The 25440-nt window shown below is 43.7% G+C and overlaps 1 protein-coding gene across 1 annotated transcript in view; it reads right to left on the minus strand.

The window, feature by feature from the left end:
- PPP2R5A (protein phosphatase 2 regulatory subunit B'alpha) overlaps nt 1-25440 on the minus strand; it is an 81112-nt gene that overhangs the window by 23126 nt on the left and 32546 nt on the right. Inside the window, 1 exon segment of the mRNA XM_066619812.1 lies at nt 19218-19414. Coding sequence (XP_066475909.1) covers nt 19218-19414 — 197 coding nt within the window.

A 25440-nucleotide genomic window follows, 5' to 3' on the forward strand; every position in this document is an offset into this window, starting at 1 on the left:
TTGGGGGGGGGGGCTTCACTTATTAATGGATCAGGTCCAGGCCCTCCCCCCATGCATGCTCCCCTCACCTCCGGAAGATGCGCCTGCGGCCTCTGCTGGGCCCAGACTGAGCCCAGTAGCAACAAGAATGTCACTTCCAGTTTCAGAACTTTCCACGACCAGAAGTGACTTTATAATGCCTTATAAGGAAGAGGTGGGCAAACTTTCAACTTTAGGATCCTGGACCTTTAACAATTGTATAGAAGAGGAAATTTCAGCAGCAGAAATTTCTGCACCTACTGTAATTCTCTCTCCTACACTCCTACTTTAAGTCCAAGATCCCTAAAGCTGAAAGTTTGCTCATGCCTGTTATAAGCCATTAGGAGGCCCCAAAGGGCTTCCCCAGAGTACAACCGTACACAAGATCCCAGCTTCTTTTTGTAGACATTATTTAAATATTTAAATTATTAAACTTAAGCAACACAAAATAGGCAGTATAATCTGCCTTAAACTTAAACCGTGTACTTGTCCATTTAGTTTAGTATTGCCTATTCTTGCAGGTGGCAGAAGATCTTCAAGGTCTTAGCTCAAGTCTTTGCCAATCTTGTCAAATTAAGGGTATTTAGATTTACAGTTAGGTTTCTTCTCCATTTACTCACATTTATGAATCCATTTGGGGGGGGACTTCTAAAAGGTCCAACCTTTTTAGAACAAGAAAACATTTCAGAGGGCACACACACCATCATATTTACAAATGTTTGGTAGAGCTAAATTACAACTTTTTTTTTTTTAACTGTACTTTGTGTCCTCAAGGACACAAAGTATGTCCAGTCCATAAAGAATTAACACACCAAATAGTATTATAATGCAAATATTTACAAAATATATAATGTGCGATACTGAATATTATCTTAAAATGTTGTGAAGTGCTGCCATTCCATCACTGAGAGCTCTTTCCATTCCTGGAAGGTGCATTCCATTCATGCAGAGGCCCCTTTTCATGTCAGCAGAGTGGACCACAAAGCCCAAGCATACAAGCCACTGAATGTGTGTCTATCATTTCAGAGTGCTATGCATAAAATCAATTTTTCAACAAATCCGATTAACTGCAGCTACTGTTCTCTTTTAATCTGTTGATCTGTATAAGAATTCCACATTCCAAATATGTTTATACCAAACTATTTATTGTTGGAGGTACTGGAGATTTCCAGGAAGAAGCAATACAGGTGGAGCCTATTTATGCACGTGAGTTCTGTTCCATGACCCGATGCGATTAAGAAAAAACCTGTTTTTGCTAAATTACATAGAGTTAAGAAAATACACTGCAGCCTGACACTTGGGGCTGGAAGGAAACTAAGGCAACAGTTCTCAATTGTAGCCTGTGAGCCCAGTCCTATGCCTGCCTACTCAGAAGTAAGTCCGATTCTAGTCAACTGGACTTACTCCCAGAAGAGTGTGGATTGTAGCCCGAAAGCCCAGTCCTATGCCTGCCCACTCAGAAGCACCATATACACTCGCCTATAGGTCGAAAAATTTATGCCTAAAAATGGAGCCTGAGATCCTGGGTTGACTTATAACCGGGTCAATGCAGTAAATGAGGCAGGGTCCTCTAGGAGCTTATGGGAAGCTTATGGTGGCTCAGCAGGTGTCTGGTGAAGTTTGGGAGAGGGCATGGAAATGGGCTGAGAAGCAGGAAGCAGGTGGAGAAAAAGGAGAATTTTTAACCAGTAATTACGGTATTCAGAGGCAGCCATTTTAGCCTCTTCTCCAGACAGGAAGAGAAGTGAAGGTGCTTCTGGGAACTGTAGTCTATATGGGCTGCTGCTATGGAATGCAGCACTTACTACCACAAAGCCTCCCCACAATTCCCAGAAGCCCCTTTTTCTCCCTTCCAGTTTGGAGAAGGGAAATGCCATCTTCTTTTGCTGCTGCCTCTGAATATTCCTGGCAAGTTTAAGGATCTGGTCTTTAAGACCCCAGGATGTGATCCTCATTTCCATCTGAAACAAGGTCCAAGGCTGCAAAGCACCAGTACTTAAGAATAACACCCATGGAAAGCAGTGGGTCTGCTTCTGAGTAAAGAAGGTTGCAACTGTGCGCAGCTCAGTCCATGTTGCTTGTCTCCCTGCTGTGAACTGAACTGCACAATCCCAATTGTATGTTTTATGTTGCATGTTATATGTAGAGTCTCTGGCTTCGCACACCAAGCACCTTAAAGAAGGATTTGACTGATGGTTCTACTGGTATGTAGCTTACAGGCACAACACTTATCTGACAGTGTTTACACAAATGTTGTGAAGACCAGGATTTTAAATGAACAAAAACGCATCTTATGATCTTTTATTGTATTTTTAATAAATTAGAAACTATACAGTTTTTAGGTAACAATTACTGGAACATTATTTTTCAGGATCTGGCCTCGGGTAAAATTAGAGAAAATTATAGTCAGACCCCCCCTAAGTTTAACCCCTGGCTTATCCGAGGGTCATAGAAAATTCCATGATTTAGGGCTCAAAACCTGCCCTCGACATAGAAAATTCCATGATTTAGGGCTCAAAACCTGCCCTCGACTTGTTGGCAGGTGCCTGCGGTAAGTCCCATTCTGGTCAACTTTGCTTACTCCCAGGAAAGTGTGGATCGGATTGTAGCCTAAATCTCATGCTTTGCTTGCTGGAAAGACTTGCTTGCTGGGTTGTTTTGTTGGTGTAGGCTGGAGCATGGAGACCCTGCACCATCTAAGTCTGGGGTGGGGGAGAATTCAGCAAACACTCTCTGGATTTTTTAAAGCAATCCCTTGTTACTGCTGCACCTCTGTGTGTGTGTGTGTGTGTGTGTGTGTGTGTGTGTGAGAGAGAGAGAGAGAGAGAGCGCGCTCCACCTTGCTGTACATGTTCTGCTACAGAGGTTTTTGGCTGCCCCCTTCCCCCCTTTGCTGGTTTAGGGGCTCCAGGAGTGTTACTGTTCCTTCACAAGGGGAACCTCTTCCATGGTTCCTGGGCTATTTCCCTGCCTGTGAAAGGCGGAGCCTTTTTGTAGTGTTTTGGGCTGCCTTGAAATGGAGCGAGAAGCCAGCCATCAGCACAGGGCAAAGGAGGCAAAGGTGTATTCGACTTTCAGTTCCCCCCACCCCATTTTCGTTGAGACAAATCAGCAGATAAAAAATCCATTGCACCTGTACATCTTTTTTGTTAAACAAGCAACCAACTCTAAAATATCATTTACTAGTATTCTTTCTATATTCCTATTTATGAATTGGATAGCATTCTCTAACCAGCAATTTCCTCAATGATTTTGAAAAGACAGTTTCAGAAACCCATAACAGAAAGACAAGTAAAAATATATGTGCATTTGGTAAGCTGCAATATCAGTTATATTTGTCTCTCACACTCACTTGTACAAATCTATAAAACAATGAAGTTGGATTTTATAAAAAGCTTTCCTTCAAATATAGTTCTAGATACATTTCTCCATGTCTAAAGTCATTCTTTCTATAGGATATTATTGTACTACCCGTATTTTGCCTCCAAAAATTATCTAGCTTAATTCTTCTAGGTATTACCTCCAATTTCATTATTTTTTTTTAAAAGGCGGATAGAAAGCCAACAATGCCAGTGGAAGTTGACTATCAGCCATGAGACATTAAGAAACCCTAAAACCAGAAGTTCAGAGCTTTTTCCAAAAACATAAGAGAAGCCTCTATGAAGAGAATAAGAACTGATGGTTCAAGTAAGAAGAATCCTGTTCTCACCCATGCATTCTACTCAGTTCATCCCAAGAAGTGTTTAATTGAGTTGTGACATTTTCCCAGTAGTGGGTCTGTTGCTTGTCATTATTCAGTGTTGTGAAAGCCAATCAAAACACGCTCACAATACATTTACCATAGATACTTGCCTAAAGTACATAAAATTTTTGCCAAGTAAGCAAGCTCCAATTATCACTTCGCCTTATCTCCGGGTCAGAGGGCAGAGAGCCTTTTAACTCTGAAGTTTCCTTTCTCAAGCAGAGCAGAGATCAAGATCATTTGTTTCTACAGCAACTGGGAAATTTCAGCCAAAGTTAACCTTTTATTCTCCTTCCTTCTGCTGCAGCCTGGTTCTGCTTTGCAAATGCTTGCAAAGCAGGTCTGTTTTTTGAAACACCAGGATGGGATCCTCCTTTCCATTTGAAGCAAAGTTCCAGGCTACAATTCAATGCACCATTACTTAAGAATAACGCCCATGGAAAGCAGTGGGTCTACTTCTGAGTATAAAGGGTTGCAAATATATGCAGCTGCATCTCTCTGCTGTGAATTGAATTGCACACTCTCAGTTATGTGTTATGGGTAGTATGTTATATGTAGAGCTTCTGGCTTAACACACCAGACACCTTAAAGGTGGATTTGATTCATGGTTCTCCTGCAGTGGTTCCCAACCTTTTTCACTTGCATATTCCTGTGATTTCCATAAATTGTACCCTTCATATTAGCAAAATGTTTGTAATAATACAAGCCCTCATCTCCTCTCTACAAAAACTCAGACTTCATGTATTCATCACATACTTTCTCTTTTTATCTGTTTGAAAAACAGAAGACTCTGCCTTTGCACTGTTTTGCACCAGAAGTGTCCTGAGAAATTCTGGGTGATCGATCACTTTCCATATTATGTTTCAGCTTTTTTACTGTGCTGGTTTTCAATCACTGGTCCATACATGAACTAATGACCAAAAACTAGCTATCGGTAGGGCTTTCACAGCCAACTAGCTATCTCCCTTCCTGCCTTGCTGGTTCTTGCCTTGCAAGGCATTCTGGAGCACAACCTGCCTTATTCTGCCATTATTCCATTCTTTCTCAAGTACCCCTAAAGATCCTGTTGAGTGTCCATGGGAGTACATGAATACCAGGTTGGGAACCACTGTTTTACTGGTATGTAGTTTACAGTGCACTTACTCTGATAGTGTTTACAAAAAGGTGGTGAAGACCAGAATTTAAAAAGAATAAAAATGTATCTTATGATCTTTCACTATGTTTTTAATAAATTAGAGACTACACTTCTTATATAACATTTAGTGGTAGGTTATTTTTCAGGCCTTGGGTAAAATCAGACAAAACTATAGTCATACACGCCCGCCCCCCCAGGTTTAACCCCCAAATTATCCGAGGGTCATAGAAAATTCCATGATTGTTGGCTCAAAACCTGCTCTTGGCTTATCAGTGGGGTCGACTTATAGGCGAGTGCCTGCAGTAATTTCACTACTTCATACCCCTCAAAGTTGTGCCCTGATGTTAATAGGTTCTGGAATGGTGTCCATGAAGGTCCAAGCTCAAATGAATTTCCATTTCCAAGAAAAGCTATTAGAAGAAAAGGGAAGTAGAACTTAGGGGAAAGCAGCATGAGGAACATATTGAACAGAATAGAAATCTAGAGGAAGAAAGAAGAAGCCAGAACCTCAAAGGTAGCGTTCTCTGAAGTGCTACCTGTTCCACGCGCAGAGCCAGCTAGGCAGGCGGACATCAGGGGTCTCACTGCGTGGATGAGACAGTGGTGTAGGGAGGTTTAGATTCGTTAGGCACTGGGGAACGCTTTGGGACAAGCGAGGCCTATACAAGAGGGATGGGCTTCACTTGAACCAGAATGCAACCAGACTGCTGGCGCATAACATTAAAAAGGTGGCAGAGCAACTTTTAAACTGACCCCTGGGGGAAAGCCGACAGGAGCCGAGGTGGCATCCAGTTCGGGACTCGTCATCCCTGTGGGACGAGGATGGGGAGGTTAGAGAACAACAAGGTAAAGGCAGAGTAGGAGAAGAAATTGGGAATGGTAGCATAATGGGATATGATAGACGGTTTTGCACAATGAGAGGATGTGGGGACAAAGGAGCTAATAAGCAGCCCATCCTGGGGCATTCCATGTACAAATGCTTTTATGCAAATGCCCAAAGTCTCCAAGCAAAGACGGGAGAACTAGAATGTCTGGTGACAAGGGAAAACATTGACATAGTGGGCATAACGGAAACCTGGTGGAATGCGGAGAATCATTGAGATACCACAATCCCGGGCTATAAACTCTACAGGAGGGACAGGGAGGGGTGTGTTGGAGGTGGGGTGGCCATTTACGTTAAGGAAGGGATAGAATCCAGCAAAGTAGAGATTGAAGGTGGGTACGACTCCACCACATAATCTCCGTGGGTTAAATTACCAGGCCTGAGGAGTGATGTAATACTGGGGGCATACTATCATCCTCCAGACCAGAAACCGGAAGGGGAAAATGAGGAAACAGATCAGGGAGGTGACAAGGAGGGACAGGGTTGTAATCATGGGGGACTTCAATTATCCTCATATAGACTGGGTCAATTTGTGTTCTAGTCATGAAAAGTAGACCAGATTTCTTGACATGCTAAGTGACTGTGCCTTAGAGCAGCTAGTCATGGAGCCCACCAGAGGACAGGTGACTCTGGATTTAATATTGTGCGGTACTCAGGACCTGGTTAGAGATGTCAATGTTACTGAGCCCTTGGGGAACAGTGACCATGCTGTGATCCATTTTGACATGCATGTCAGGGGAAGAGTACCAGGCAAATCTCTCACAAAAACTCTTAACTTCCAACGAGCAGAAGTCAAATGAGGAGGCTGGTTAGAAGGAGGTTGAAAGGGAAGGTAAAAAGAGTCTAGTCTCTCCAGAGTGCATGGAGGCTGCTTAAAACAACAGTAATAGAGGCCCAGCAGAGGTGTATACCGCAAAGAAAGAAGGGTTCCACTAAATCCAGGAGGGTGCCCGCATGGCTAACCAGCCAAGTTAGAGAGGCTGTAAAGGGCAAGGAAGCTTCCTTCCGTAAATGGAAGTCTTGCCCTAATGAGGAGAATAAAAAGGAACATAAACTGTGGCAAAAGAAATGTAAGAAGGTGATACGGGAGGCCAAGAGAGACTATGAGGAACATACGGCCAGCAGCATTAAGGGGAATAATAAAAGCTTCTTCAAATATGTTAGAAGCAGGAAACCTGACAGAGAAGCAGTTGGCCCTCTGGATGGTGAGGGAGGGAAAGGGGAGATAAAAGGAGACTTAGAGATGGCAGAGAAATTAAATGAGTTCTTTGCATCTGTCTTCACGGCAGAAGACCTCAGGCAGGTACCGCCGCCCAAACGGCCCCTCCTGACCAAGGAAATAAGTCAGACAGAGGTTAAAAGAGAAGATGTTTCTGACCTCATTGATAAATTAAAGATCAATAAATCAACCGCCCTGATGACATCCACCCTAGAGTTATTAAGGAATTAAAGTTGCTGATCTCTTGACTAAAATATGCAACTTGTTCGTTAAAACGGCCACAGTGCCAGAGGATTGGAGGATAGCAAATGTCACACCGATCTTTAAAAAGGGAAAGAGGGGGGACTTGGGAAACTATAGGCCAGGCAGCCTAACATCTATACCAGGTAAGATGGTGGAATGCCTCATCAAAGTGAGAATCTCAAAACACATAGATGAACAAGCCTTGCTGAGGGAGAATCAGCATGGCTTCTGTAAGGGTAATAAGTCTTGCCTCACGAACCTTTTAGAATTCTTTGAAAATGTCAACAGGCATGTGGATGCGGGAGAACCTGTGGACATTATATATCTGGACTTTTAGAAGGCGTTCGACACAGTCCCTCACCAAAGACTATTGAAAAAACTCCACAGTCAGGGAATTAGTGGGCAGGTCCTCTCATGGATTGAGACCTGGTTGAAGACCAGGAAACAGGGAGTGGGTGTCAATGGGCAATTTTCACAATGGAGAGAGGTGAAAAGCGGTGTGCCCCAAGGATCTGTCCTGGGACCGGTGCTCTTCAACCTCTTCATAAATGACCTGGAGACAGGGTTGAGCAGTGAGGTGGCTCAGTTTGCAGACGATACCAAACTTTTCTGAGTGGTGAAGACCAGAAGTGATTGTGAGGAGCTCCATAAGGATCTCTCCAAACTGGCAGAATGGGCAGCAAAATGGCAGATGCGTTTCAATGTAAGTAAGTGTAAAGTCATGCACATTGGGGCAAAAAAAATCAAAACTTTACATATAGGCTAATGCAGTGGTTCTCACACATTTAGCACTGGGACCCACCTTTTAGAATGAGAATCTGTCAGGACCCACCAGAAGTGATGTCATGACCGGAAGTGACATCATCAAGCAGGAATTTTTTACCAATCCTAGGCTGCAATCCTAGGACACTTACCCAGGAATAAGTCCCATTGACTATCATTGTTAAAAGAATATACATAGTAGCCTGCTAAAAGTACAGGTCTGTAAAATTTCCCCAAATGCAGTCACATACCTTGTTAGCATCGTCTAATATATTAAAAATAAAATATTGAAATAATTGGGATCCACTTGAAACCCACCAAGTGGGTCCGGACCCACAGTTTGAGAAACACTGGGCTAATGCGTTCTGAGCTGTCCGTGACGGATCAGGAGAGAGATCTTGGGGTGGTGGTCGACAACTCAATGAAAGTGTTAACCCAATGTGCAGCGGCAGTAAAGAAGGCCAATTCTATGCTTGGGATCATTAGAAAACATATTGAGAACCGAACAACTAATATTATAATGCCATTGTACAAATCGATGGTAAGGCCACACCTGGAGTATTGTGTCCAGTTTTGGTCGCCACATCTCAAAAAGGACATAGTGGAAATGGAAAAGGTGCAAAAGAGAGTGACTAAGATGATTACGGGGCTGGGGCACCTTCCTAATGAGGAAAGGCCTCATCAGACAGGAAAGGCATTTGGGCCTCTTCAGTCTAGAAAAGGGACGCCTGAGGGGGGACATGATTGAGACATACAAAATTATGCATGGGAAGGATAAAGTGGATAGAGAGATGCTCTTTACACTCTCACATAACACGAGAACCAGGGGACATCCACTAAAATTGAGAGTTGGGAGAGTTAGGACAGACAAAAGAAAATTTTTCTTTACTTAGCGTGTGGTTGGTCTATGGAACTCCTTGCCACAGGATGTGGTGACGGCATCTGGCCTGGATGCCTTTAAAAGGGGATTGGACAAGTTTCTGGAGGAAAAATCCATTACGGGTTACAAGCCATGATGTGTATGTGCAACCTCCTGATTTTAGAAATGGGCTACGTCAGAATGCCAGATGCAAGGGAGGGCACCAAGATGCAGGTCTCTTGTTATCTGGTGTGCTCCCTGGGGCATTTGGTGGGCCACTGTGAGATACAGGAAGCTGAACTAGATGGGCCTATGGCCTGATCCAGTGGGGCTGTTCTTATGTTTCGAATTCATGCCTTTAAAAAGTGAAAAGAAGTTGACCGTTAAAGACATTCTGTTAGCCCATCTTTACTCAAGAGCATATTTTGAAAGGCACAGTGTTAACTAAGCCAAGTAACAAAGTGTGATGAGGTTGAGAGGGCTTTCTGAGCTGGGAAGGAGCCAGTAGAAAAAACCCAGAGTTTTGTTCTCTTCTGTGCCAGTTAACCACCCAAAATGTTCAAGGCACCAGATGCTTCTGGTGTGAAACTAAAACACACTCTGAAACTCTCCCTACCTCAAACAGAATCTTCTACAAGTTTTCAAGCGTTTCATTTTCAAATAAACTCAAGGGTTCCAAAATTCTATTTCTGTAACACCACTGCTTAATGTGTTGTGTAAAGCCAGGGAAAATGTACCCAACTCAGATGTATAACAAAAAAGGGTTAAGAGGGTATCTGAAACATAATCCAATTACCAACCAAGATTCCCCATCATCCATCTCCTCTTCATACTACTTCAGTAGGTCAAGGAGGATCCAATCCATTATCAGAGGGGTTTGCCAGGTACACAAATGGATTTAGAGTTTTCTGAACCTACCCAACCCTCCAACATGGACCATGCCCTTTCTGCCACCCCCAACCAGACAGGACAAAGCAGAATGCTCAGAGCCTCTAGGCTTCAATCCTAGAGAACTCCAAGAAAGCTGGGACCCTGAGGCTCCAATTCTATCTATTTTTCCAGCACCAATGCATCTGTGCCAACAGGGCATGGGTTACTTTCTGCAGTGGGGGGACACTCATGGAGGCCTCCTCAAGGTAATGGAACATTTGTTCCCTTACTTCAGGGCTGCATAGGTAATGGAAACACAGATAAGATTGGGCCCTTAGCTATTTAAGAGTGCAGTCAAACTGGATTATCTGCTGGCACAGCAGTCCCCAAGCATGTTTGCACACCTGGCCAGTAAGTAGCGCTGGTGGGGAGGCCTGCACTATCCTGCCAGGCATCCAAGTATTCCACCAGACAGGGCGGGTAAGGTTGCACCAGACAGCAGAGGGGCTGCAGAAGGATGGTTCAGAGGTGGGGAGGGGGGCATTTCAGGGCAGGGGAGGTGGATCAGACCCGGGAAGGGGCAAGATTAGTGAGGTCTCCTCCATCGTATCCTATCCTCCTTCCTGGGCCTGGCAGCCATACACAGGCTGTTTATATGTCCACCAGCTAAATAGCTGGCAGAGATCCAAGTAGCCCCACACAGCACGATGGGGAATTACTCAGGGTAAGAAGAAATATATCCCCTTACCCCAAGGAGACTTCCAGCCTGCTCCTACATTGTGTTGAATACAGCAGAGGCCATAAACCCTGCTGCACCAGTTTAGGATTAGACTGTTAAGTCCTAGCTTGGACACCTAGTGTTCTGAACAAATGTCTGAAATAGCAGACACCCCACTCCCAAATGCAAGCAAAAGAAGTCTAAATCAATTCGCTGGCAGTTCTAGCAACATATCAGAGTCAATTCCACAACAATAATCCTGCTTCCTTCTTAAAACTCGTTTGCAACAGTCCAGTTTGCTTTGCATTACACTACCAGGAACTTCTACTATTCTGAAGGACAGCAATATATAGAGCCTATATCCTCCAGATTCTGCCCCAATGAAATTAAATCAGACACACAAAATAAGCAAAATTCAAGACGTGTAATTTATATATACTTTTTACAATTCACCATGTCAACAGCATAGCTAATAAGAAGCCAATAAATAAAAAGAGACAGTAGAAGAAAGGACAGAAGAGTAGGAAACAGAAGACCTGTTGTGTATGTCCAGACGTCACAAATACAGATCCCTGGAAAATCCAGCTTCGCCTGGTTTTGAAACTGTCAGCAGACACTGTCCGCATATTCTCAAAACTTTTAATTTAAAAGGTGACCACAAGTTTTTCTTCACATAACATATGGACAGAGATATTTAGCAAGCCTACAGAAAATGAGGGTGAATAATGATCCCAAGAAAAATGGTGGGTTATGTTGTCATGAGTTACTGGTATGAATCCAAAGCGACAAATCAAAGTTCTGTTCCACAATAAGCAGATATCCAGGCTAAGCAGATATCCAGACTATCACATTACTCTCTCGACTTAGACATGATGTTTGCATGTGAGCATGCATGCAACTCTCATCATCTGCTGAAGATTTGCTAAGAATTCTTATGCTGCTATCCCTCACATTTTATCTCTTCATTGTAGTGTCAGAAGAGAAAACATTGCAGTTTCTATGCCAGGACTCAAACTCTAGTAATGTCTCGTTGAAGATAATTTTCAAATTTTACACAGCTTTCTAGTATGGAAAGAGTCTAGTTGCATTTTACATTTAATACACATCAGAGAGCTATAATTATTCCCATGTGCTGCAAGGTACGTGAAGATAAATAGACAGTCCTTTGCCATCAAAAGGTACATGCTTGGCATTGTTTCACCTTCTCCCATAGCACATGTAGATATCTATCCATTAAAAAAAGAGAAGTTGGCTCTTAATACTGATGGCGGAAATTGCACAACAATGACTGCAAATTCTGTGCAGTCCTCTGCCACCAGAATCTGAGGAGGCCAGCTGTTTTCTTTTTACTAGTACAGTGTGTTTCAACCCTGGGGTCAGATCCCAGGATCCCTTGGGGTCAGGTTGCAAAGCCTCATTTGTGGAATGGATGTCTGGGGAAGAATAGCCTGGGAGTCAAAAGCAGAGTTAGGAGATGGGCTTATGGAGCAAGTGTGCACAGAACAAGGCTGAATGGTGCCACCACTAGTGCTCGAGCGCCTCCATCTTTGCCTGGACTTGCCCCGCCTTACTCCGCATGCCACCCTAACCAGCATTCCCATGGCATCCTCACTGGGCTCCCAGTCTCCTAGAAAAGCCAAGCCAGCAGGCCTGGCCATACCACAGCCTGAACACAGAGGCTGGGACTAGCCTTCAACTCAAGCAGTGAAGGAGTGGGCGGCACAGGGCAGATTGGGTCCCAGGAATGGAGAGGAATCAAAATTGTGGGTTCTCAGCCTCACTATTTATTTATTTGGGTCACAGCATGAAAGGCTGAAGACCACTGTACTAGTACATACATGTTCTACCAGAGTGATCAGTTTCAGGTGGTTAAGTAAGAATGTACATTCCTCCTCTTGTACACTATGCATCTGCTCCAATCCACATGATTTGGATGGCAATGACAATGCCAACTTCTTCTCAGTCTTTTTCTGCTGCTTCTAAGAGAAGATCACCAGGATGTAGACATCTGCTTGCACTAAACAGTACACTGGGTCATCAACGAGTTCTATATGATGCTGCTTCTTCAAACCAAGCATAGGTGCCATTCTGATATTATTAGAAATGTTTCCAGTGAGTAAGGTAAGATTACGACAAGATTACGGCGTAAGTCTTACTGAACACAATGGGCTGACTTCTGAGTAAAACAGCACCATTTTCAAACACCTCTACTCATTATACAATTTTAAGTAATCTGTGAGACAAACATCTTCATAGACATTGGGAGCTTTTTTTACTTCCTTGCAGCTAGACAAGAATGATGACTGGAAGCCCACAAACAGGGATACTTCCTTTCCCTGCATTAAAATGGCTGCAATAAGATCTTGCAACAAATTATAAAGGGAACCACTTGTTGAATTTTCTTTAACAGTGCTTTTAAGCAGTAATTATCCTAAGCATAGTTTTGCCAATGGTTTTGCCAATTAGCATAGTTCTGAAGTAAAACAAACTTTAGCCTCATATTATATTACAGTTTAAAAATGGTTGCTTATTATTCGTTCTACAATGCCTTGCCTGACTTGAGTTGGAGAATGAATTATAATCCATTTCCAAAACAAAAACTAGTACACAACAAATCGTACAGAACTTAATTCTCAGGCAAATACAAACAGTTCGTTTTTAATCTTTGGTTACCTGCTTTGAGTATGAGTTTAACAATTACTGAAGTTGCTTTTCTCTCCGAGACTAGAACCACCAGTCAGGCAGTAATGCAGACAGTATTTTAAAATAAAATACATCAAGACCCTGTTTAGCGATAAGACATATTATGGTAAATATCACCTTTCAGTCACATTTCAGTCATACTTTGTGTCAGCTGTAAACAATATAGCACAAATCCACAAATACGTTATTACACACAGTTGTCTGCTTTCTGTATCCCACTGTAATAGGACTACAAAAACTGAACCTAGGACAGACTATATTGATATGCTAGTCTATCCTATGGGTTAAGGGCAGTTACAGCAATTTAAACAACATAAAATAAATAATGAGCATATGTAGCCTGAGGAAACGAAGTAGTACAAATGAAGATTATCTTCATTTTCTTGTTATATTCCTCCCAAAATGTATGCTTCATTCAGGTTCCATTAGCTGTCTCTCCTCTAATCCTCAGATCATAAGCAACAGCAACAAAACAAGATATAAAGAGATCCTAAAATTCAACCCCATGCACATACAAGATTTCTCTTAACCCTTAAGTAGACAGCTGAATTTGAATTGCTCTGTTTCAAGGCAAACAGAGATAGCAGTTGTGTCCATTTTTTTTTTAAATTTTAACTAATTGATACTTGGACTTTGCATTTAGGAAACAATTGTCTGTCAATTACCTCTACTTACTCCTAAGGGGAAGTAAATGGGTTGCCATTAGCCACAGAGCAAAAGGTAACATTTGCTCCCAACACTGGGTAGAAGAAAAACCACCTCCTCTGAGGGACAACTGTGTCACCATCCCAGACATTCTTGCAATATACAAACTCTCTGCCCTATCCATTAAAATTGACATTTTCTTCAGTATAAGCAAAAGTCAACAAAATAATTCACAATACTGACTTTAACAAACTTTGCTATCCTTTTACAGCAGGCACCAGAAAGAAGACAAACCTGTATAACTATCACATTCTTCCTGTTCAGCAAAAGTTTGAATTTTTTATCAATTCTGAATAAGACGAGAACCAAAAGCCTTTTGTCCTAGTAACTACAGTGGACAATAAAATTGTGATTTAGATTTAGATTACATGATTTAGATCAGTCTTCTGAGTCCAGGTCTTTTTAATACTGATATTCTGGGTTTTTATGTGGGTTAGATTTTATGGGTCTGCCCCCTTATTACCTGTACCAACTGCTGCTAATTTGTTTACTTTCACATTTTTACACTGCCCTTCCTCCAAAGTGCTCAGGGCGGTGTACACAGTTGCTCCCTTTTGTCCTCACAACAACCCTTTGAGGTTGTTGAGGCTGAGAGAAAGTGACTGGCCCAAGGTCACCTAGGAAGCTTCATGGCTATGGGGGGATTCGAACCTGGATCTTCCAGGTCGAAGTCCACCTCCCAAACCACTACACCAGCCTAATTTTTGTTTTTGGACTTTTAATGTGATATTTTAATAATGCTTTGTTTTGAGTAGATTTTTAATTTTTATGGTTTTTACTGGGATTTTTATTATTATCCTGAATTCCATATTAGGGATAATTAAAGAGGGAATTGAGAATAAAACTGCCAATATTATCATGCCATTGTACAACTCAATGGTAAGAGTTTGAGAACCCTGTTAAGTCTTTGTGGGGGTGGGGGATGGCAGTGACATGATTCCCAGATCGTGCCATCACTGGGGACCAATGGGCATTTTTTAAAACTTACCCCTTTCTGTGCTGGCCTCCAAGGGTGTGCAGGGAGCCCTGCGGAGTCCTCTGCTTGACTCCCCACACCCCAAAATAATGAAAAAAATGCAATTTCGACTCATATCTCATCTAGTAAACGCAACCAAGGAGTGAGTTGCAGTGACATTTTGTTTTGACATTCAGGGAGCCCTGCAGAGGGCTCCATGGGGCTCCCCATACACACCCACGAAGGGTAGTGCAGAAAGGGGTAAGTGCCCTGTTAGGACTCTTTTTTTATTTCAGTCATGGGGGGCGGTGACTCAGTTTGAGTCAAGCCACACTGGGTTCCAACACTGGTCCTGCTGATGCCAAAGATTTATTCCAACTAGAATATCTGGGACTTGCTCAATAATCAAGGATAGCAACGTTCTGTATAAGTTAAGTGCCTATCATTTGCTGAAAAAGTGCAATGAGAACATACACACTGGGGATATGTTCCCAGAACAAAAATGAATAGGTTGAAGGATGGTTTCCCTTTTTGGTATCTCAAGTCATCCTATGGAAGCCCTGAGGCATTCATGCAAGGACAATTTCCCAGTCTGTTCCTTTCCCTTCCCCATTCTTAATGTCACTGATCCATAATGATCCCTTACCACTAAAACTTCTCACATATATTCAGCACCAACTTCAAGGCACAAAGTTAAGGAAGAGATTTTGCCAACATCAGTCACCACAGATTTTCAATGTGCAAACTGATTCAGTGATGCTGATGCAACTGTCAAGGCCTTGAGTTTCCTTCAACAGTAACTGCAGCTGACCATGCTTTTAACTTTTAAGACAGTCAAAGCTGAAGTCAGTGCATGTTGAACACAAAAGTATGGCTCTAAAAGGGAGGACAATACACACACACACTGATAGTCAGCATGTGCAACATGCTGGTTTCTTAAAGAACTAAGATCAGTCCACACCTAGTTGTCCAAGGACAATTTATACATAATCATTTGCATTCCTGAAACATACAACTCAGCATCCTACCATAAATACTGAAATCTTCTAACAAACTGAAAATGAACTAATGAATCCAGTGTGCCAAATCTTTACCAGTCTGACCCAGAACCAATTTAGAACAGAAGCTGCTACTGAGCAGATGCAAGATAAATAATGGCTTGATCAAATAGTACTGTCACAGTTTCTTACTGCCACTGAAATGTTTCACTGCATTATTCGCCCTAAACTTTTACCGTACAGTCACACACATACCCACACATCCATCCTAGAAGTCAAGTGCAATTCTTGACTATTTAGTTAAATATAAACCAATACAATCGTGAGTTCAGAAAACAAAAATTCATGAGGTAAATCAATTTGGTCATCAGTCCAGAAAACACAAATCCACAGAATTCTAAACATTTAGTATGCAGGAAAACACCACAATGGTTCTATATGTTGAAATGCTACCAAATCAATATTTTATTGGCAGAAAAACCATTTATCACCAAATACACATTTTATTCACAAATTGAATGGTTCAGATAAGCAAATTTTGTTTTAGTTTTGTTGACTTTATTCTAGGAATATCTCAGAATGATAAACTGCTGTTATACCCTAAGGAGAACCTGTAAATCCTTCTACTGTATCTTTATGGCAGGGGTTCTCAAACTTCTGAGGAGTAAACCCCCTGAGATAAGTCTTTGTGGGGACAGGTAAAAAGGCAGTGATGCAATCCGCAGGATTGTGCGGCAGCAGGGGGGCTTTCCTTTAAAACATCTTACTTCCTGCCGGGGTCCAGGGGGTGCGGGGAACCTCGTGGAGCACTCTGCAGGGTTCCCAGCAGTTGGTAAAAAGTGAAAATAGTGGTTGTGACCAACTTCTGGTTTCGTTATCAGTTTTGTGATTGTGATCACTATTTTCACTTTCCACAAGCTGCGGGGAGGCTTGCAGAGCACTCCCCGGGGCTCCCCACACCCCCTGGACCCCCTGGACTCCCCACACCCCCTGGACCCCACACCCCCTGGACCTCCCGGCAGGAGGTAATGTGTTAGAGAAAAAAACCCTGCCCCCGCAGCGGTGTGATCCTGGGAACTGCATCGCTGCCTTCCCCCACCCCTTAAGGGGCAGAGGCCAGGACTCTCAGGGTGGGGCATCATGATGACCCAGTGTGAGAACCACTGTCTTATGGTTTTTCTAAGTTCTAAAATCTGGATTATTATTTAGTACTAAGACATCTGTGTCTTTGATGATGATCTGGATTATGTTGTTTCCTAGTAAACATAAGCTTTCCCCCCCAGATCTCTTAGCCAGCATCATCTATCATGGTTCAAATAGTTCCACCCTCAGTGAGCAATACTGCAATGGCTCAAACACTTTCTTCTCATGATATCTTGTGGCTGTCATCAGCTGTTATACTTGGACATCTGTTTTCCAGGACTGTAGCCAAATATGTTTTTTGTGCATACATAGTCCAGACCAGAGTTACTACAGAAAAATGCTAACCACTGAAAATTCCTTTAAAACAAATTGATTAAACTTGATGGTACTACAACTGCAGTTTTTAGCTGCAGTACTATTCTATAACAGACCATATATACTTTTGGAGTATATACTTTTGGAGGAAGTTTTATATACTTTTGGAGTATATACTTTTGGAGGAAGTATACTTTTGGAGGAAGTTTTTAAGAAAAGGAAGTAGACAGTGTTGTGAGAACACTAGACTTGTAGTCACTAGAGTAGTGTTTCTCAAACTGTGGGCTGCGAGCCAATTTCAGGTGGGTCCCCATTGATTTCAATATTTTATTTTTAATACATTAGACTTGATGCTGCCATGATGCGAGAATGCATTTGGGGAAATATTACAGATCTGTACTTTTAACAGGCTACTATGTACAGGTCCAACCTTGTTATACATGAATTTTTTATACATGGATTTGACTCAACACAAATGGCCACTGCAAATGAGAAGGAATGTGCTGATCACTGGAGAAGGGGAAAAATGCATCCCTTTAAAATCACAGTTTAAAAAACTGCTTTTCTTACTGTAGTAGAGAGACAGTCATGCAAGCAATTACAGGTATAACCTAATTCTCCATGGATTTTTCTATCTCAACAGGATGAGAAGTGCCCTTTAAATTAAAGGAAAACAGTTGTTTAACAATAGCCTTGTTAATGGGCAGTCAGTTGACAATTCTTCAATCATTCTTTCTCCAGGCACTTAGAACTATCCTGCCCCGCTGAGCAAGTCATTATCACCTCCTCCATTAGCACCTGGAGAGAAAGATTGCCTCTGATTACAAAAGATCAGCAAGGCTGTTTTTAAATCAACAAAAGGACATTGAGCAAAAGGACATTGTTTTTTAAATGGATCTGCTTTAGTGCCATCCAGGTGAGTAATGGGAAGGGATTCCTCAGGAATAATGAGACTCAACCTGTATATGCTTTAACAATGATAGTCAATGGGATTTACCCCTGGGTAAGTGTGAGTAGAACTGCAGCCTAGGATTGTGAAAAAGTTTCCTGCTTGATGATGTCACTTCTGGTCATGGCATCACTTCCGGTGGGTCCTGACAGATTATCATTCTAAAAAGTGGGTCCTGGAACTAAATGGGTGAGAACCACTGCTCCAGCTGCTATGAGTCTAGTGCTGTCTGTCTGCTTCCTTTTCCAAAAAACTTCCTCTGCTGCCTGCTTCCCGTTAGCATTGCTTTGCAAACAAAGCATTTACAAACAAAGAGAAGTTGTTGAGTGCAGTGGGGGGGATTTGAGAATCTCAGATAAACTCAGAAACCAAGTCTACAGATAGAGGGGGGCTACTGAACTGCCAAAAGAACTATGCCAAAGAACCACTATTGCAGGGGGGGAAATTTCTATGCATAAGGATCTCCAGATGTAGTTTTCTGAAGGGGACTTACAGCTCAATCACAAATAAATTCCCGTAAGTCGATGCAGTGGCACTGGAACGGGCTATGCTAGATCATGCAGGGGAATTTCAGCTTCTGGAGGAGGTCTGTCCTGGGGTAAGCCCCAGCAGCCGCAATGGGTCAACTTGAGTTGATATGTGCAAGCAAATCAGGCCTGGGAAAGGGGAATAGGATGTGTCATGTGCTAGTGCCACTGATTCTGCCTTGAATAACACCACCAAAAGAGCATATTACAGTGCAATTTGAAAGATACGAACACTACTCTTTTGTATCACCGAGTTGCCATACCCAATTTTAAAGAAGCCAGTGGCTGAACAGGTAACTGGAGTTTTGCACTTTGAGTTTGTTACAGTTTCATGGCAGTAAGTCCAAACAACAGTCCGATGGACCGAGCACCAGTCCAATGCAGAAAGATAATTCAGGACACAGAGCCGAGCAAATTGTATTTAGCTTCACTTGTATTCAAAGGAAGAGTAACACTTCAGGTGCTTTACTTACCATCTTTACTATATCTGAATACGCTGATTCAACAATCACACCACGATTTGTTGAAACATATTCCACTAGTTCATTCAGTGTTGCTCTTTTAATTTCTTTGCTCCTCAAGTCAGAGACAGAGTCCATGAAATCAAACAATACACAACACTGCTGTAACTTCTGACAGAAGAGATCTTGCTGTTCAACTGAGGTGGCATCTATAAAAGAAAAATATTACAGAATTAGGATTTAAAACTCAAAGTGTCTGAAAATCAACATATCTTCCATAAGCTTCAGTAGCAGAAACTAACTAGTGTCAAGTAGGAGATATCAAATGCAACATTTCATTAATATCCATAAGATTAAGCCATTTTATATATGCAATCCCCTATCTCCCTTCTCCCAGCAACTTGCACAGCATAGTTATTTAACTACACTAATTTAAGTGTAGATGTTAACATGCTTTCAATGTAGCTAATGTCAAGCTGATTGTCTTGTCTTAATCCTAAAAAAAGATAATGCTCCCAAGCACTGGCAAATGTTACATAAGAACGAAAGAACATTGTAAGAGCCCTGCTGGATCAGGCCAAAGATCCACCTAGTTCAGCTTCCTGTTTCTCACAGTGACCCACCAAATGCTTCAGGGAGCACACAAGACAGCAAGACACAACCTGTGTACTGGTACCCTCCCCTGCATCTGGCATTCTGAAGTAGCCTACTTCTAAAATCAGGAGCTTGCACATATCTATCATGGCTTGCAAACCGTGATGGACTTTTCCTCCAGAAATTTGTCCAATCCCCTCTTCAGGGCATTTAGGCAAGATGCCATCACCACTTCCTGTGGCAAGAAGTTCCACAGAGTAAGTACACGCTGGGAAAAGAAATATTTTCTTTTGTCTGTCCTAACTTTCCCAGCACTCAATTTTAGAGGATGTCCCCTGGCTCTGATGTTATGCGAGGGGGAACGTTCTTCTATTAGAGCAGGGGTGCCTAAACCCCGGTCCGGGGGCCACTTGTGGCCCTTGGGGACTCCCAATCCAGCCCATGGGGAGCCCCCAGTCTCCAATGAGCCTCTGGCCCTCCTGCTGGCCCAATGCAACTGTTCTCAGCATGAGGGTGACTGTTCAACCTCTCGCATGAGCTGTGGGATGAGGGGTCCCTCCACTGCTTGCTGTTTCACATCTGTGATACATCAGCGGCAGTGAACAAAAGGCTGACCTTGCTTTATGCAAGGCCTTTTATAGACCTTAAGCTATTGCAAATCCTTCATTCATTCTTATAAGTTCCATCTCTAATATATTCATTTATGAAAATATATTCAAATTTGAAACGTACATTAATTTATTTTTTCCAGCCCCCAACACAATGTCAAAGAGATGATGTGGCCCTCCTGCCAAAAAGTTTGGACACCCATGTATTAGAGGGAAGGAAAACCAGTGAAAGGCCCCCAAGGACTTGTGGAATGTAAAGGTCACTACTTGCAGAGGAATACAGAATCAGCATCTTATAGGTTAGTGCTGACTTAAACCAAAGACAGTTCAAATCCCTGTTCAACCACAAAGCTTACTGGCTCTCTCATCCTAACCTACCACAGTGTAGTTGCATGTATTGTGAGGAAACACACAATGTATACTACTCTGAACCCACATGCGCTGCCTCCGACGTATTCTCGGCATCACCTGGCAGGACAAAGTTCCTAACAACACAGTCCTGGAACGTGCTGGAATCCCTAGCATGTATGCACTACTGAAACAGAGACGCCTGCGTTGGCTCGGTCATGTCGTGAGAATGGATGATGGCCGGATCCCAAAGGATCTCCTCTATGGAGAACTCATGCAAGGAAAGCGCCCTACAGGTAGACCACAGCTGCGATACAAGGACATCTGCAAGAGGGATCTGAAGGCCTTAGGAGTGGACCTCAACAAGTGGGAAACCCTGGCCTCTGAGCGGCCCGCTTGGAGGCAGGCTGTGCAACATGGCCTTTCCCAGTTTGAAGAGACACTTGGCCAACAGTCTGAGGCTAAGAGGCAAAGAAGGAAGGCCCATAGCCAGGGAGACAGGCCAGGGACAGACTGCACTTGCTCCCAGTGTGGAAGGGATTGTCACTCCCGAATCGGCCTTTTCAGCCACACTAGACGCTGTTCCAGAACCACCTTTCAGAGCACGATACCATAGTCTTTCGAGACTGAAGGTTGCCAACTAAGTGAACTTCTAGAAAGAAGAATGGGTTAAAACCATAATCATGATAATACAAAGAACTGCACAAATATTGACATGGCAGCCTCTATTTGTGCCTTCCACAAACCCCTTTCCCTCTTCCATTTCCTCCAGCATGCACAAAGCTCAGCTCAGTCACAGCCTAGCTCTGTGCAAGGCAGAGCCTGACTGGGAAGCATGGGATGCCACCTTTGGTTGTGGAATCCGAAACTGCCCAGCCTTGAGCAGAGGAGGGGCAACCCATGTCATGATGAATGCCCACCCCCCTTCCCTTCTACAGAGAAAGGGATTTCGTTCATTTACACTGGGGCACAGGGAATGTTAGAAACAATGAGAATGTCAATCCCTCACTATTTCTTACCTTCTTTCACACCCTGCACATCAGAGAAACGCCTGTTTCTTCTATGGGACTTCTGGCACATGCAGGGCTAAAGGAAGGCACACGATCTTATCTTATTTAGGTTGGTATTTGGAAAGATAAACTGCCATTTCATACCTTATCCATACCCCAGTTGAACTGAGAATTCAGGTCAGGGGATGTGAACTCCAGGACATCCTTCTCTACAGAGGGTTGGGGCAGTGGTGTTCCTGGGCATCCCTGTGCCCGGGGCAACCCCCAGTATTCTGCCCCCCGACACCCCATTTCAAACCCCTTCACTGCCCCCCCACACACACACCTGACCTAGAAGTACTTCTGTGCAGCTGCCTCCACCGTTCCCCCTTTGAAAACAAGGGGGGACGGAGGAGACAGCCAAGGCCCCCACGGAGCCTTCCGTGCCGTGGGGGTCTCCATGGCAGCGGTCTGGGGCTGCTTCCAGCAGTGGAGATCACAGCGCAGTGGGGCTGCAGTGGAGATCTCAGCGCAACTTGTAAGTTGCGCGAAAGGTTCCGAGGGGGCTGGGAAGCGGCACGCGTCTCCTCCAAAGTTGGAGGGGGTGCATGCCACTTTCCCTCCACCTCAGAGGGATGCCCTCCAAGGCAGAGCAGGGGCGACCCAGGCCGGGAATGTCCTCTTCATCTTGGAGGGATGCCCTCCAAGGCGGAGCAGGGGCAACCTGGGCCAGGAAGTGGCACGCGTCTCCTCCAAGGTCAGAGGAGGCACGTGCCGCTTCCGCTCTGTCTCTGAGGGACGCCCTCAGAGGCAGAGCAGGAGCGCCCAGGAGCGCTCCTGGGAGGCAGCGGGAAGCTGCCTCCAGGCAGTGTCTCGGCACCGACTGGGCCGCTCCTCTCCCCTCCTCCTTTATAGGAGGAGACGAGATGGGCACCCTAGAGCGTCAGTGCCTCTCTAGGGCGCCTGTCTCCTATCCTCCTATAAAGGAGGAGGGGAGGGGGGTGGTTCAGTCGGTGCCAAGGCTGCCTATCCACAGCGCTCCTGGGCACTCCGGGGCAAGGCTCCAAGAGGCGACCCTGGAGGGTCGGTGCTAGGGCAATTTGCCCCATCTACCCTCCCCAGGTATGGCAGTGGGTTGGGGCACTTAAGTACATAACATGAGAAGAGCCCTGCTGGATCAGGCCATAGGCCCATCTAGTCCAGCTTCCTGTATCTCACAGTGGCCCACCAAATGCCCCAGGGAGCACACAAGACAAGAGGCATCATCTGCATCCTGGTGCCCTCCCCTGCGTCTGGTAATCAGAGGCAGCCTGCCTCTGAAACCAAGAGCTTGCACATACCTGCTATGACTTGTAACCCATAATCAACTTTTCTTCCAGAAATGAACTTTTCCTCCACTTATCCCTGGCACGCTCACTTTATATGATTGTATGAAGCCCTATTCCATTCCAGCTTTTCCTTACTGACTATTACTGGGACAGTTCTATTAGCTGGTATATAGAGGAAAGATTGAATGACCATTCTATGACAGTAGGAAGGGTAGGAAACTACTAGCACTTTGTGAAATAAAATGGAATAGTCAGTCCTCCAGTCTGAAATTTAAGGCTCTGAATGTCTCTAATGGCTGCTATAAACCACTCCATAGAACTAGAGACATAACATTTCCAGAAATGTCTGAGGGCCCAATCCTATCCAATTTTCCAGTGCCGGTGCAGCCGTGCCAATGTGGTATGCGCTGCATCCTGTGTTGGGGAGGCAGTCATGGAATTTCCTTAAGGTATAGGAATATTTATTCCCTTACCTTGGGGCTGAATTGTGGCTGCGCTGATGCAGGAAAATTGGATAAGATTGGACTCTGAGGCCCCTGGGGGGATTTTCATTCCTAGGGGTTTGAGAGGGGGGAATTGAAACAATATATTTTCTCATCAGAACTAAACTTACCCCTGCTAATTGGGAGCCACATTTTGAAGTGGGTGCTCCTTTTTTTAGCAGGGGGAGAGTAACTGGTCTGCCTCATCCTAGCAGTGACTTTTCTCGTCGCTGTCTGCTGGTGTTCTTTTGCACCTTTTTAGATTGTGAGCCCTTTTGGAACAGGGAATCATCAGTTATTGCATTTTCTCTGTAAACCACTTCATGAGTTTTTTGTTGAAAAGCAGTATATAAATACTGTTAATAATAATAACTCTTTACTACTCTAAGAACACAAAATGCATTATGCATAAACTTAGTACACAAAGTTGTCATGTTTGATATATTTACTGTTTCAAAGTACAGGTATAATTATCCACAGATTTTTCACCGACGATTTTATCTCAATGTGATGAAAAGGGCCCTTTAATTTAAAAGAAAAAAGTTGTTTAATAGCCTCATTAATGCGAGAGAGGGCAGTCAGCCGACAACCCATCAATCATTCTCTCTTCAGGCATTTATAATAGCTTCACTCCAAGGCAAGTGACCCCTCTCTTCCCCAAGTAAGTGAGAGAAAGATAATCACTTTACATTCTTTTCCAGTGCTGTGCTCTTGAGGGAAGGGAAGGGTCGCTAGCTTGGAGTGAAGCCTTTCTAAGCACCTGGAGAGAGACTGATTGATGGATTGTCTGCCTAATGACTGTCCTGCATCACAAAGGTCAGAAGGCTGTTTTAAAATTGCCTAGCAAAGGGACTGGCAGGACAAAGTTCCAAACAACACAGTCCTGGAACGTGCTGGAATCCATAGCATGTATGCACTGCTGAAACAGAGACGCCTGCGCTGGCTCGGTCATGTCGTGAGAATGGATGATGGCCGGATCCCAAAGGATCTCCTCTATGGAGAACTCGTGCAAGGAAAGCGCCCTACAGGTAGACCACAGCTGCGATACAAGGACATCTGCAAGAGGGATCTGAAGGCTTTAGGAGTGGACCTCAACAAGTGGGAAACCCTGGCCTCTGAGCGGCCTGCTTGCAGGCAGGCTGTGCAGCATGGCCTTTCCCAGTTTGAAGAGACACTTGGCCAACAGTCTGAGGCTAAGAGGCAAAGAAGGAAGGCCCATAGCCAGGGAGACAGACCAGGGACAGACTGCACTTGCTCCCGGTGTGGAAGGGATTGTCACTCCCGAATTGGCCTTTTCAGCCACACTAGACGCTGTTCCAGAACCACCTTTCAGAGCGCGATACCATAGTCTTTCGAGACTGAAGGTTGCCAACAAACAAAAAAAAAGCAAAGGGACATTGTTTTTTAAATTGATTTGCTTTAATGTGATTTTTGCCATCCACATGAATTCTGGGAACCCTTGAGGATAATGAGGTTCAACCTGTACAAATCCCTTAGTTTTGTACATGCAATATGATTACAAATATATCTACTGTTAGAGATGGAACAGCAAGCTGCTACATTCCAGAGGTACCCACACATCTTAGTTTTGCCAGTCATAAGAATGGGGTAAAAATAATAGTTGAGAACAGACCATTGTGGCAAACAAATGGAAGTTTTTATCAGCTGGACTTAAGAACAGTCTTCTCTTCAAACTGGATAGTGTCAACATCCAGAAACAAAAGAACACATCCAAAAACATGCAACACTCATTTACCAGAGGCTACAGTGGGATGACTGGATGAACCACAAACAATCCCAACTGCTTCCAAGTCATTCCAAAACAATTAGGATGTGCCTCCAAGCCTACCAATAAATCTTGATACTGGAAGTTAAACTACACCTTC

The sequence above is a fragment of the Tiliqua scincoides genome, chromosome 1, assembly GCF_035046505.1.
Source record: "Tiliqua scincoides isolate rTilSci1 chromosome 1, rTilSci1.hap2, whole genome shotgun sequence".
Classification (NCBI taxonomy): Eukaryota; Metazoa; Chordata; class Lepidosauria; order Squamata; family Scincidae; genus Tiliqua; species Tiliqua scincoides.